Below are 15,214 nucleotides of genomic sequence, written 5' to 3'. Positions count from 1 at the left end.
AGTTGGGCCGCCCCGCCCCCTTTGTGCCGCCCAATCAGAGCCGGGATCGCACCCATGACGAACAAAGAGGGCGTGGCTCGTAAGAAGAGGAGTCGCCGAGGCCGGAAGTCTCGCGAGAGTTCCCCGTCTTTCCCTCCCTTCCTCCATTTCCTTCCCTTTTTCAAAATGGCGGCGCCGGGAGCGGAGTTTGCCTTGGAGCTTCTGGGGAGGGTCTCCTCCTCGCGGCTGGAGGAGCCTTTGGAGGAGCTCAGGGCCCTGAAGGTGGCCCTCCAGGCCCTGCCCCCCGCCGCCCTGAAAGAGCGCGGGCCCGAGTTCTCCTTGGCCGGGCTCTTCGCGCTCATGGCTCGCGGAGACAGGTCAGTCTTCCCTCCGAAGCGAAGGAAGCCCTCCTTAATTGGGGCAGCCTCCCTCGGCACAGACCTGGCCTAGAAAAGCCCATAAGGCTTGGATATCTGTGTGTCTATATATATATATATATATATAATAGAGAGAGAGAGAGAGAGAGAGAAACAATACATATACACATTAATAATAATAATAATAACGTTTCTGTATACATATATATATATATATATATAGTCTGTGTATATATATATATATATATATAATATTTGTACATGTATTTGTGTATATATAGATATATTATGTTGCTATATATATATATAATGTATATGTGTGTGTGTGTATATATATATTATTTGTGTACATGTATGTGTGCATATTTATATTATGTTATATATATATATGTATATATATAATGCATATGTATGTCTCTGTGTGTGTATATATAATGTTTGTATATTTTGTTTTTGTGTTTCTATATATGTATAGTGTTAGTATATGTGTATATATACATATATTATGTTTTTATGTTTGCATATGTGTGTGTAAATATATTATGTTTCTATATATATATATAGTGTTTCTCTATATATATAATGTTTGTATATGTGTGTGTGTAAATATATATTATGTTTCTATATGTTTAATGTATATCTATCTCTGTGTGTGTGTGTGTATTTATATATATAATGTTTCTCTCTCTCTCTATATATATATATCTATGTAAATACATCTATTTCTATAGCGTGAGTCTCCAGATGAGTCAAGAGGGACTTGGAAGGGAGGCAGCAACAAAGGCCAGCCTGTCTTGGGGTTTTCTTGGCAATGTGAAGTCGGAGGCTTTCATGGCCGGCAGCCATAGTTTTTTGGGCTCTGTGTCCATGTTCTAGAAGACTTTATTCCTGACGTTTTGCCAACTTCTGTGGCTGGCATCCTCAGGGAATGCTGGCATGGAAGAGAGTGGGGTGTGTGTGTATATATATATATATATATATACACACACACACACACACACATACATACATACATACTGGATGACCCTGGGTTGGGAGGAGTGATTTCCACATTGACCTGTGTCTTGTTCTGTTGCTGAATGCAAAGCCTTTTGGGGGGAGGATAGGCAAGGAGCCTTTGCCTTTGCTTCATTAGTGGCCCATTCTCTGCTGGGTGTTAATTTTGGTGAACGGTTTGCTGATCTTTCCTTCTTCGATCATTGCCAAACAGTGAGCAGATCTCTCTCTGCGTCTCCATCCTGGAGCGGTTTCTCCAAGTCATGGACCCCTTGTATGTCATCCAGCACTTTGGCGAAGAGCTTCAGAAAGGGCTCTTTCATCCCGACGACTCGGTCAAAATCCTCACAATCTCTCAGGTAAGTAAGCATGGGATCTTTCCTGTTTGGTCATCTCTGACTGAGGAGGGGACACACATTTAATGTGAAGGTTACTGATACGAAAGTGACGCCGGTGCTCTGCTCCTTTCTTCTGTGGTTCATTGAGATGCTACAACAGTGTATGGCATTTCTTATTAAACAAGAAGACTAATAGTAATGGAAGACTGAAGGGGGAAAGTAGACAGTTCAAAAAGGATGTTGAGAAGCTGGAGGGTGACCAAATTGGAAGGGTCTGGAAACCATGCCTTACAAGGAGAGACCCAGGGAGCTGGGGATGTTTAGCCTGGAGAAGAGAAGGTTAAGAGGTGATCCGACAGCCCTGTTTTAAGTATTTGAAGGGATGAGGATGGAGCAAGCTTGTTTTCTGCTTCTCCAGAGAATAGGACATGGAGCAATGGGTGCAAGATACAGGAAAAGAGGCTCCACCTAAATATTAGGAAGGATTTCCTCACAGTAAGAGCTTTTCAACAGTGGAAGATGCTGCCTTTGTGGAGGTTTTTCAGCAGAGGTTGGATGGCCATCTGCCAATGGGGATGCTTTGAAAGAGAGTTCCTGCATGGCAGAATGGGATTGGACTAGATCAGGGCCCTTGGGGTCTCTTCCAACCCTATGATTCTATGCATTCTTTATTTTGCCATATATGCTTGTGCTGCAGGTAGGTATTCGAAACTGCCTATAATGACATCTTACAGTGTCACACTGAATCCCTAGGTTGGAAGGATAGTCGAAGACCCAGATGCCGTTCAAGAAATCCTGAACACCCCCGAGTTGCTGAGGCAGGTCATCTACTGCATCGCTGCAGAGAAAATAGCAGTGGCCAAGGAGGTAAGACTTTTTCATACTCCCATGCACATCAGATCAGGGGTGTGCAGCTGTGGCTGATCTGGGGGGCACACCCACTCACATTTCCCATTTGAGGCCTAGTTGCTTTAAAATGAAGAATTGTGAACACTTGATTCTTTTGAGAACATGCTTCTCCATTTTGGGACTAGATATTTGGGTTGGTGAACAGTGGAGGGGTGCAATAGGAGCCTCGATAAGATGCATAATTCCTCATCCTTCACCAACACTCGCCTTGCAGCACCTTTCTGAATAACTGAAAGAAAGAAGTTGCATGAACTTTCATAGACTTAAGTCTACTTCCTCAGATGCGTTTTGAAATCAGTGGTGCTACAAGACCTCTTTATATACTGATTTTACAGATTAATACAGCTATATCTTTGAATTCTACACTTACCTTGCTCCGAAAGAGACCTCCTCAAACTCTCCTGGAAGCACTATTCCAAAATGGGATCCAAGATGGCAAAACTTTCAGCTTCTTTACCTTGGAAGTGTGTTTTGTCTTATCAATTCTGCCATCTGTTTCTTCTATTGCTCCTATAGCCATTCTTCTTTCTTTTCTAGGCCATCAAGTCACTCTCGAGGGTAGCAGAAACACCTGAAGGCTTGGAAGCTTTGCTTGCAGGGAACTTGCTCATTGACTTGAAGAAAGTTATGGCCAAGAGTGACATCATACGCTATCGTGTCTATGAGGCAAGATTGCTTATGTTCCTTGGTGGACTAGAAGTTTGCTGATACTGGCAAGACGCAAAGAGAACGCTCACCTTGGGCATGTCCATAAGGCAACAGTTGTACACTCTACCTTTGCTGACCCCTTTGAAGAGTGGGTTAGTCTGAGAGGAAATTTACCATTCCCATCAAATTGCTGCTACAACAACAACAAAGGAGATAATATTTAAATTAACAGACTCTTCTGTCTTTAAAGGTTTCTCATTGTTCTCTTTCCTTTTGTGTTAGCTAGTCATCGGTATCTCCTCGGTGTCTGCAGATTCATTGAACTACTGTGTCAACAGTGGGTTAATATCGGAGCTGATTGGAGAGCTGACAGGGAATGATGTACTTGTCAGGTAAATGGCTTTATTACACGTTTTGCCTTTGGAGTAGCTTTGGGCCTGATACTGTTTCTTTAGTTACTAGCTGTTTAATGTATTCATTTACTAATCAGAGTTGAAGGCTGGACAAATTTACAGAGCATTTGCCATTGCCTTCCTCTGAGGCTGAGAGAGTGTGACATGTTGAAGGTGACCCAGAGGGTTAATATGGCTGAGCAGGGAGTCTAAACTTGATCTCTAGCATCATAGCCCACCTCTGAAACCACTACACCATACTGGCTTTCAGTTCAACACATATTATTGTTTGCTGGTCTGTGCTTTTGTGTGTTGACTGCTGCTCCCTTAATGTTTGATCAAATGCGGAACTGAGTTTGAGTCTCTCCTGTTTCAGGAATGACATGTGCTGAATTGTTTGAATTTAAGAGGAATCTTAAATTAATGATCCATATCTATGTATTGTAGAGCTACCTGTATAGAGATGGTGACATCGCTTGCTCAGACCCACCATGGACGCCAGTATCTGGCTCAGCAAGGAGTCATTGATAAGATTTCCAATATAATAATTGGGGCTGACTCGGATCCCTTCTCAGGCTTCTACTTGCCAGGTAATTCAGATGTCCCTTGTTGGCATCATTTTCCTTCTTTGGTTTTTTAAAAAATCTAATAGATGTATACCCCACCTCTGTTCCATCATGCAAATCAGAAGTTTCTAGGTAGTCTCCCATTCAAGCATTGACCAGGCCTAGCCCTACTTAGCTTTAGCAAGGTGTCTGCTTCATGGGACTTTATATTGTATTGTGGGAGGTGGTGAGGTTAGTTCTTTGCAGGCCTGTTTGGTATAGAGGGTTTGGGCTTTAAACATTTCTATACCCCTCCCTGAACAAATGCCAGCATTGTTGTATTTGTAAAGGTCAGCCCAGGATCCTAACAGCAAACTGGTCAAAAAGGCCAAGCTCTCAGACCGCAAGAACTGTCTGTGGCTCATGAGCCACCATTTAATTTGATCCTCTGGCTGGGGATGATGGGATTTGGCATCATCACTTCCGGCAGGCTTTCAACTGGGGTAGGGTGGTGTACGTTCTTTCCCATTACCATTGTCCAAGAGGTATGTGAATCATCTGCTTGGCTGTCTTATTTCTTTTTACAGGTGCTGTTTCTAGACAGTGTGACTAACTCCTGGACTCACAACCCTTTTCTCTTTTTGTTAGGCTTTGTGAAATTTTTTGGCAACCTGGTTATAGTTGACAGCCCCCAGCAGATCTGCGAGAGATACCCTGCCTTTGTGGACAAAGTCTTTGGCATGGCAGAAGGGCAGGACCCGACCATGTTTGGTGTAGGTGTGGACACCCTTGGGATCTTGGGATCCAATGTGGAGGGGAAGCTGGTGTTGCAAAAGAAAGGTTTGTACACTCTGTATTTGTCTGCATGTAAACATAAGAAGTGCTGTCACAGGAGAAAAGAACGGTCATTGTAACTACTGCATGTAAAGAGGCACTCCATTTTAGTAGGGGCCCTGGCTGCGTGTGGGTAGTAAACAGCAGTTGTATGAACAAGGCTCCACTTGCATAGCATTAGGTGTAACCCTGAAATGGGGACAGTATGTTTACCAGCTGTGGAACAAGCCAGGATCAATTTGCTTAAAGATCCTGGCTTGTCCCAAAGTTACTGTTTTTTGTTTATAAGCAACAAGGAAGCCATTGTTAACTAGAGACTGATTTAATTTTGGCTCAAACAAAGGGATCATGCACTGATAAAATACTTGTTATGTTCACCAGGTGCCGACCTGCATAAGCAATACTGGCCTAGCAGGAGAAAGATTTGGACTTTGTAGGTGGCAAAGTTTTGAATAATGAAAAATCTCTCTTCTTTTTCTCCCTAGGAAGTAGATTCCACAGTGTGCTAAACAGAATAGGACACCAGTCAAAGAATGCCCCGACGGAGTTGAGAATCCGGTGTCTGGATGCCATTTCATCTCTTTTGTACCTGATGGTAAGTTAATGAAATTTAAAATGTCGCCTTTTCTCAAGAATGGGAGCACTACAGGACGAAATCTGCCCTTTTGAGTTAGATGGCCTTGGACATTTGCACATTTGCCATAAAAGATTTGTAACAAGCATTTGAGAGGATTTTTATCTGAGAGGATAATAGCCTTTTTGGGCTTGTTGAAAATGTGAACCTGTCCACTACCATCCATCTTCCAGATTCCTGAGTGCAGGGTGAACCTGAAATCTGTGTGAGGTGGTTACTTTTAGAATGGAATGTAATATAGCCAGTGTTATCTATTCCAAAGATAGTGTTCTGTGTTCTCTAGGTGTCAGGGAGAAAGTAGCTGATGGAGAATTTTCCCAGTAGGTTTCAATGAGTGGAGACAGCAGTTTATTTTAACAATATCAATCCCCTATAATCTCCACTCCTTGAACCCTATTGGAATATTTCTCCATCCTTAATTTCCAACCATCTTGTCTGCATTTTAAGCCCCATGGTTAGATGAGGGACAGAAGGTCAACAGGTTGAAAGGGGAATGCCATAAACATGAATGTTTATTCTGAGCTTTCAAGAAAACAATCAGGTACCTTTGCCAGTTCACTTACTTGCCTTTTGCACACAGCTGGATCATCAGACAGAAGACCTTCTGGGGATGACAGAATCCTGGTTCTCTTCTCTCGCCAGCCAGCCCTTGGAGCTTTTCAGGAGCATCAGTACACAGCCATTCCCTGACCTCCACTGTGCTGCTTTGAGGGTGTTCACGGTAAGTGCCCTTTTTAATAGAGACATGTTTGACTTTAATCCAGAACTCTGCCCTCAGGGAATGCCTTCCTTAAGAACAAAGAAGTTCAGTAATTATAGTTGAGCTTTTGAAATCTCCAAAAGACAAGATATTACAAAAAGGGTGACTGTGTGGGGAGGTCAACAATACCTTCAGGTCTGGGTGGTCAGTTTGAGATGAAACGGAGCAGAAGGTGCAAACTTAAATGATGGTAAACCTGTGGCCTTTCAGGTGTCATGTTAGCTAGGGCAACTCTCATCAAGCCTAGCCAGCATAGCCCATAGTGAAGGAAGATGGGAGGTTTTTCCCCACAACATCTGGATAGCCGTGTGTTTCTTGTCTATGGCCAAGCATCTGATAAGCATGAGAGCCAGCGTGGGTGGTTATTTGACTATTAGACGAGGACTCATCCAGGGTTCGGGTCCCTGCTTGGTCACAGAACCCACTGGGTGGCCTTGGGTAAGTCATACTCTCTCATCCTAAAAGGAAGGCAATGGCATACCTTGTCTGAATGAATTGCCAAGAAAGTATAGAGATACCATTGGGTGGAGCAACTTGAAAGCTTATCGTGATAGTATGAAGGTGGTACAGAGGTTTCATCTCTCTCTCTTTTTAATATTGTAGGCTATTGCTAACCAACCCTGGGCCCAGAGGCTGATGATAGCCAGCCCTGGCTTTGTGGAATACGTCGTGGACCGGTCGGTGGAGCCAGACAAAGCCTCTAAGGAGGCGAAATATGAATTGGTGAAGGCCTTAGCCAGTTCAAAGACCATTGCTGAAGTCTTTGGGAACCAGCATTACTTAAGGCTTCGAGCTTACCTGCATGAAGGGCCTTATTATGTCAAGGCTGTTTCAACCACGGCTGTGGAGGGAGCTGAATAACGTTCAGAAGACTGGCTTTAAATCGCTGTCTGGTAAACCCAGAGGTGGCAAGACTATCTTGGCCCTTCTTGACAGACTTTGACTTTGTGAGCAAGAAGGGGAAAGGGAAAAAAAAATCTGAGGAAGGAATTGGCTTTGGTAGTTTGACTTTGAAATGAGAGATAAATGGGTACAAATGATGTGACGAAAGAGAGACAGAGAGGGATATTCTGTCTTCCATGATCCAGTTGAAAGAATATGTTTACCTTTAAAACTGACCAAGCTTCTAAGTGCAGCTTACTTTGAAGCAAATTGTGGAGGAATTTGGTTCCCAGTTAGATGGTCATGATCCAGCGCCCTATAGTGTGTGTTCTCAATTTTGGCTCAAATCTTTGGGTGTGGAGTACTCTGGGCTCTTAAACTGAGAGTTATTTTACTGTGTTGGAAAGTAGCTTTGCTAAAAGTTCTACTGTTTTAGTAAGATGGAGCATTTCTTTCATCTGTGAGGGGGCTGTGATCTCTATTTCATCCTGCTTTGAATTATTTCATCAGGCTCATCTTGAGACGCGAGTGTGTACACTTGATACCCGTGTTCGCAAACACAGGTTTTGATCTCGTGGTTTGTTCACACTTCAGTTTCAAGTGTGTGCTTAACTGTCCCTTTGGTTGTGTACTTAAAATAGCCTTGCGTCGTATTGACTTTTTGGACCAGAATAAAGGTTGCCAAACAAGGTAAATAATGAATATCGATGCCCATGTGTAATTTGAAGTGGTTGAATTTACTACCATGTAATATTTCTTGGTTGTAGTTTTTGGCATGAGTGACCGCTTTATATATTTTGGATATGCATTTTGAAACTCTTTGCAAATATCATATACGTGCCAACACCACTGTGTTTGCTCATTTGCAGTCTACAGTCAGCCGTCCACATTTGCAGCTTTGACTTTTGCAGATCTGATTATTCATGGATTTGATTAATAAGTTCTAACTAGAAATCTTTAGGTATTCCAACCAGATGTTGATGGTAAGAGTTGTGCTGGAGGACCTAGAGATTCATAGAGAGAACACTTCTCTAGGTTTTTATAGGTTCTCCCACTTCGTGGTCCTATTTGTGAAGAACTTTGTGAATTTGGTTAGGTTGACCTAAAACTTCAAACAAAATTTTCATCCATCATTAGTTAGAAACTGATTCATGCTGTTGCTGCCAATTCAAATTTGGGCCTCTTAAATGTAAAAAGTGACACTCATGGGATTAATTGTCTCTACCTGCCTGAGCTGTATGTAATGAAGGGATTACAAAAGGAGAGAGAAGTAGTCTTCCTTTCAATTTTGAAACGAACCCTTGTATATTTTATCTATCAGGCTGAAACACTACTTTGGGATACCTATCGGAGACATTAATCTAGTAGCAAGGCTTTCAGTCTTTCTCGGTCTTGGAATTTGCTCTGCTTCATTTATATAAAACATGATATCCTGCCCTTAGAGAGACTAACAACTAAGCCACAAAATACAAGAGTATTACACAATGAAAATAGATGCCGAAGACAAAATTGAGAGGCTTCAGATCCAAGCATGGATCTGATATAATGGACTTGATGGTTATTTCCATATAGGCTCATGAACCCTTTCGTGCATTCCTTGAATGTGGATGCTTCCCTGTTTGGAATTGATGTTTGTCGAAAAAGACACTGCTGCACACAACTAGTCTAGTAAACTTGCAAATCATTTGCTGTGATCTTCATTAGCACAACTTCTGTTAAAACATTGGGGTCGGGGTTGAATTTTTAATCAGAAAACCCGAGGGCTTCTTTTTGAAGGGCATCAACACTCAGGTGTTTAAATCCATCCAGGTATGTCATGACTCTGCAAGAAATAAGTCCATAATAAGTCTCCAGCAGTGTGCAGTCTTTGCCATTGCTGATCTCCTCCCATTCTTGGAGCAGCTGGCTCTCTCTCGCTACAGATGAAGTGAAAATGAACTTGTAGCAGCACTGGTTATACTGGATATGCCTTTTCCCAGAGAACCGTGAGCTGTGGACAGGTGTCACGCCAGCCTTCTTAGCACATATCCCCACAAAAACCCCAGGAGGCAGGGAAAGTGGAACATCTCTGGACGTCACATAGATCTTCCGAGCCACATCCCGAGAGATGACAAATGCTGTTGCGCTGCAGTAGTCAGGGTAATATTTTTCTGGATATATTTGTAGGGGAACAAAGCCTCGACTTTGAACATTTCTGTTGGGCATGTCTTGATGGACCAGCCTCCCCAGATAAATGTCTTCGGGGCGGGCTCTTAAGTTCAGTAAGTACTCAACCAGAGTTGGGAGGTTGATGAACATCTCCTCGTCTATTTTGAGAATGAACCTGGCCTGAGAGCAGAAGGTTATGGTCCACTCCATGGCCGCCAAGGTCTTCAGGGTCTGGTTCTCTGGAGGCTCAGGAAAGATACCTTGAATGAGGTCTTGATGCTTCTCCATCTCCTTCAGGATCTCCCATTGAGTGGATTCTTCAGAAGGTTTCCCTAGCAGAAACAAGACAAGAGTGCCATAACCTCTGACATGGGTCAGATTAGCCCATGTTCCTCTAATTGCGTTGCGTCGTGATGAGTTTTCTGGATGGCTGATGACAAGTGTGAGCAAGAAGATCTCATTGCCAGAGCAGGCCTCTGAATTGCTGACGACGAAAGCCTTGGAGACGTTGGCCTTCATGGTGGCCATATCCAACTTCTGAGCCTTCTCCCTGGCTTCCATTACCTTCACATCATAGTAAGTAGTGGGCAGAGCTTGCAAGAAGTACTCCTCCACAAGGTCTGCTCCGAAGAGCAAGATGTGGAACAGCACAATGTTGAAGAGAATGAAACACCACTGGTGAGTGCGAAGTCTGCAGAAGGTCAGCTGTGGATGAAGTAAGGAGAGATTAATATTGTCATTCAAAATTGTAGTAACCCAGTTACTCTTGTCTTCTCATTCCCCCATTTGCAGTGGCAAAGGAAATGTTTCCTTCTATTATGATCCCATACGATAAGGATCCCATACGACAGTCAGCCCCTCCGTATCCACAGATCCACGGATTCAACCATCCACAGCTTGAAAATACATTTTTAAAAATTCCAAAAAGCAAAACTTGGCTTTGCCATTTTACATAAGAGACACCATTTTATTATGTCATTGTGCAAAATGGGACTTGAGCATCCATAGATTTGGGTATTCACAGGGGGTCCTGGAACTAAACCCCAGCAGATACCAAGAGACCACTGTACTATGTTTTGAAATGCGTAAACACAGTTTACCAACTGGACTACTTGAAACCACTGATCACTATAATGATTCTCACTTTAAATGCCCTTTCTGTATAAGCTGTGACGATCGCTACTAGAAATATTCCTAACCATTGTACTTGAGTAGCAGTTTTAATTAATTATTTAGTGATATTTAGTAATACGGAGAGAAATTTTAGCTCTGAACATGCTGTCTGGGAAAAGGAGGACATGCGGTAACCCTACCATATGGCCACAGTATGTATCTAAACAGCATGTCCTAATTCTAATTGAAATGGGAAAAGCCAGAGCTGGGTCAAAATGAAAGAGAAATGTGGAAGTAAAAGTGTCTTTGCAACTTTTGTTGTGTTCCTTCAAGCCGTTTCTGATTTATGGCGACCCTATCATGGCGTTTTCTCGGCATGGTTTGTTCGTTTTGGCTTCTCTTCCTATGAGGCTGAGAGGGTTGCCCAGGGCACCCAGAGGCTTTCCATGACTGAACTGGGATTCGAACCTTGGTCTCCAGAGTTGTAGTCTAACTCTAAAACCACTACACTATTCTGGCTTTCTGAAGTATTTTTAGCCAGGGAAACTATTTAGAAAATTAAGCTTTTTTAAGTCCTCAGGAATTCAAGCATTTTGAACCTACCATTGATAGGTTTTTCCATGATAAGGTTGGCTTAAGTTCTCTGTAAGTCAGAAACAAAGGGACAACAAATCATCCAAAAGATATAAGGAATTGAATGGATTTACTGCCCTTTTGTATTGGGGACCTACTAACCGGCATGGATAGAAAAGACAAATGGAAAAGAATGGGGGGGAAAAGATGATAAACCTGATTTTGCATGCATTCCAGTAACAAAACAAGGCTTTAAATATGAACAGTAAGTTCATATTTAGGTATAGTTGCATTAGATGTTGGGAAACAAACTTCATTGCTTACCTGCATGTTGCTGATGTGACTATTTTGGAGTCTTTTGAAGATCAAGTGTGCAGTTCGGTAGTTTGGAAAGTATCTCTCCGTTCAAAGCAATGTCAGGTATGTAGGGCTGTCCGGATAAAGTTACCTCCTTGTCAACATCAAGTTGGATTTTTTTTTCATCCAGCTCTGAGCAAAGAAAATGTAATTCCAGAGGAGAGCGATCCAGTTACAGTGCCGTCGAAGGCCGGTAATTAGCCTTTTGTGTTTTCTCATTTTCTGAGATTAAAAAACAACAACGACGAGACGTGGCTGAGAAGATGAGATCCTCAAAAGTGTCGATGGAGGTTGCATTATCGCAGGACAAGCGGACCCAACAACCTTTAAGATCTTGTTTAAAATGCAGAAACCACTCTTGCACTTGCTAATTGAAAAGCTGAAAGGTGTATTTTGGAACCCCATTTTATTAATGCAATGGTTTTGTTAATGGGATTTCTTGACATGCCATGCTTGAATGAGCCACAGCGTACCTTATGAAAAGTGATCCAATAGGGAAATAGTGCTCCTGTATGATAGTTAACATGTTTGCCTGATGAAGAAGCCAGTGGAGCTTTGAAAGCTTCGAAATGTTGTGGATTTTAGAGGGTTTTAGAGTTGAGCCTAATGTGTCCGGCAGAGGGCAGCCATTCATAGAAAACATGTGTGGCATGAGACGTTGTGACTTCTAATCAGCTTTTTGGGGACTTCAGTACCTTTTCTCCCCCCAATCTGTTTTGGTCCAAACTCCATCCCTCTCTCTTCACTGACATGGGATCACAATCCACTGTGAAATCCTTTTGCTTCTCTCCTTGGGAAGTGATGTATTGAGCAATTTTAAAATTTAAAAATTTAAGAAGGCAAGCTGTATCCAAGCAGTCAAAGGTTAGGGCTTCTCCAAATGGGCTAATAGTTGTTTGAAAAGCCAGGCTATTCTGTTTCTAGAGGCCATTTATGGTAGCCATTGCTCCTGCATCTGGTCATATGCGAAATATGGCAAGGGTTCATCCACTCTTTTCCTCCCTCCTTAAACTGTGGTTAGCTGTGAGGTGGAGTATCCTTCCACCCATATCATCTCCATGAACAAATCTTACCCCGTGCTTCTCCCCACTATCCAGATCTTTGTTATATTTTGACTATGTAGGGTGCATCTACACTGTAGAAATAATGCAGTTTGAACCACTTTAATTTCCTCCCGTATGATTTACAACATCTTTGCCTGATGAAGAAGCCAGGGAAGCTTTGAAAGCTTGCACAATGTATTTTATGCTGTGGCGTCGGTCCAAAAACGGCATCGCCGCTTTTGGATTTTCTTGCATCTTATTTAAGATGGGACCTTTTTCCTGCTGAGACTTCATGATGGGATGAAACCAGGCATTGGCATCGCCACAGTGGATAACTCAAGGGTATTCCCAGAAATGGTGCTTCCAAAATGTAAGTTCTCTGAATTTGGTGGACCACAGGTTCCACCATCCCCAGTGTGACCAGTGATTGGCATGATGGGAGTGGTAGTTTGCTTACCTTTGATGCTGGTTTTAAGCCCTGTCCAGGAAGGCAGCAGGGTAGGCTTGAGATGAACACAGGGCAAAATTTGGGCAATGCAACCAATGACCTGACAGTGAAGTTCCTTACTTGGTGTCTCCAAGCTGAGTCTGGATAGCCATCTTCTGCTGGGGATACTCTGGACTTCCTACATTGAACAGAGGGTTAGACTACGTTATCTCCAGGGTCACCTCCAACCCTAGGATTTTTCTTCCTGAGTTTATATGGCATCCCAGGGTTTAAGAGGAGAGAGACCAAATTAGAAGCCCAACCCAGACCGAGAGTATGAGGACCATCCTAGCTTATGCAAGAAGCAGAATGTGGTGTGCCATTGGAACTGTGGGGGAAATGTCATGTATTTTAGAACTCCTTTTTAAACAAAGGTGTGTACAAAAAGAAAAGTGTACCATTAGCATTTTTCTCTGTCTGAGACTTGTTCTCTTTCAGGGATTTTTATTGAACTTGAGAGAATGCCCAAGTGAAATTCCTCTCTGCCTTGAAGTGGTACGGTCCCAACCCCCTTGAGAACATCTTGGATGCCCATCACCAGGTCACTGAGAGGTGTTCTCTAGAGGGACGAGTGACAGCTTTTGTGTCAAATGGGAATGCGCACAGCCAGGTTTATGAGAGCCCAGGGGATCTGATGTCTTGCCAAGAATGCCACATGTGCGGGGAATGTGGAAAGGATCCTCTTTCCCCACAGGTGCAAAAACTCAACCTCGGGCAGACGCCTTGATGATTTAAACTTGCCAACAGCTGCTCTCGGGGGTCTCTTGGGCGGCTCAGCCGACCTCCCTGTTACATCAGCCTTGCGACTGGCGCTGCCAAGGGTTGGTGCACTAACCGTTTCAAAATACCTACAATCTGCAAAACAGGTGCTCTGGGTGCCAGGAGGCCATAAGGATGGCTTGATTGATTCTGCTTCTTCCGATGAGGCACTGATGCTTTTTTCTGCTGTGAAGGGGTTCCATGCAGCTGCTTCTGTTAATGATGATGCACTTATTAAACAACATCGATATACACCATTTCCCACAGTCCAGGACTCAAGTCTACCAAAGCTCATGCTACAATGTCTTTCACTCAGTTAGTTTCAAAAGTGCTACAAAGATCCCTTTGCATATTGGATGTCCAAGAAGAACAAACTACAGGTTTGGAGGATAGTTTGCACAGCTGATGGGGGGCTATGGAAAACATGAGGTCCAGCTGCTGTTCCTGTTCAGGAGTCAGGAAGGTCACTTTTCCCTCCATCTCCCAAACATCAGATCAGAAACCTCAGGGGAGATGTGTGTCAGTTGCTATGGCAATGGGATTACCATCTTTCTCATACCCAAATTCAATTAAGGGATTGCAGAGGTCTTGCTTCTCCTTTGCCCTTCTGCGTATTAATTCAAGGTCTTCACAGGGTTGACTCCAAAGCCGCTCTTGATGGAAAATCTGCCTGCAATCCTCCCTTTTCTCTCTGGCTTTATTTTGGTAGGGGACAATCCTCCTATTAGTTACTAGAAAGATATGACTTTGTGCAATGTTTCTTATTGCTAAGTAAGTTAGGGTTTTCCTACAGCTGAAAGAAGAGAAAGAAGGAGAGGCACAAATGTTGGGAGGGACAACTAGTTGAATACATCAATAGATTAAGAAACCTTTCAGTAACTTTTTGACCACATTCTGATATTGCAGTGCTTCCTGAACTTTGGTTCTCCAGATGCTTTGGATGTCCGTTCTTCAGATTTCTGGAAGTTGGCCAAACTGGTTGGGGATTTTGGGAGCTGAAGTCCAAAACCCATGGAGGACCAAAGTTTGGGAATCACTATTGCTTGGTCACATGCAACCCAGTTTTCATCTGTGCAATGCTGGATGCTATGATTTTTAATTTATTACTTTTGCTGTAGCTGCTTTGCAATTTCTGCAAGTGATAGTTATTTTGGAAACGCTTCCAAACACCACAACAGTAAAAGCAATTTGACATGTCAGGGATCCTTTTTATTTCTACTGGGAAATTTACAGTACACACATAAACAAAGGTTCTTGTTGTTTCGGGCCTTCAAGTCATTCCCAACTTATGGCGATGCTAAGGCAAAGCTGTCACAATCTTGGCAAGATTTGTTCAGAGGGGGTTTGCCCTTGCCATCCTCTGAGGCTGAGAGAGTGTGACTTGCCTAAGAAAAGCCCAGTGGGATTTTACATGGCTACACAAAACCTAAAGATACCATT

At 43.0% G+C, this 15,214-nt stretch overlaps 1 protein-coding gene and 1 pseudogene across 1 annotated transcript; one reads left to right on the top strand and one right to left on the bottom strand.

Moving 5' to 3' along the window:
* The first annotated feature begins 164 nt into the window (after positions 1-164).
* Positions 165-8,002, top strand: LOC149308038 (26S proteasome non-ATPase regulatory subunit 5-like). The gene is made up of 10 exons (XM_089534967.1): positions 165-356; positions 1,567-1,711; positions 2,444-2,557; positions 3,137-3,265; positions 3,530-3,639; positions 4,087-4,229; positions 4,833-5,024; positions 5,504-5,613; positions 6,233-6,373; positions 7,016-8,002. Exons 1-10 carry the CDS (start codon positions 166-168, stop codon positions 7,271-7,273), a joined length of 1,533 nt encoding a protein of 510 aa, XP_089391093.1. The 5' UTR covers position 165; the 3' UTR covers positions 7,274-8,002.
* Positions 8,003-9,037: 1,035 nt separating this feature from the next.
* On the bottom strand, positions 9,038-10,144 carry LOC149308037 (beta-1,3-galactosyltransferase 9 pseudogene; annotated as a pseudogene).
* Positions 10,145-15,214: the final 5,070 nt, after the last annotated feature.

This window comes from Sceloporus occidentalis, unplaced genomic scaffold, assembly GCF_023333645.1.
Source record: "Sceloporus occidentalis isolate IW3139 unplaced genomic scaffold, rSceOcc1.0.p SCAF_8, whole genome shotgun sequence".
NCBI classification, from domain to species: Eukaryota; Metazoa; Chordata; class Lepidosauria; order Squamata; family Phrynosomatidae; genus Sceloporus; species Sceloporus occidentalis.
Note: the sequence above shows the minus strand (reverse complement) of the source record. Positions and strands in the feature narration are given on the sequence as shown.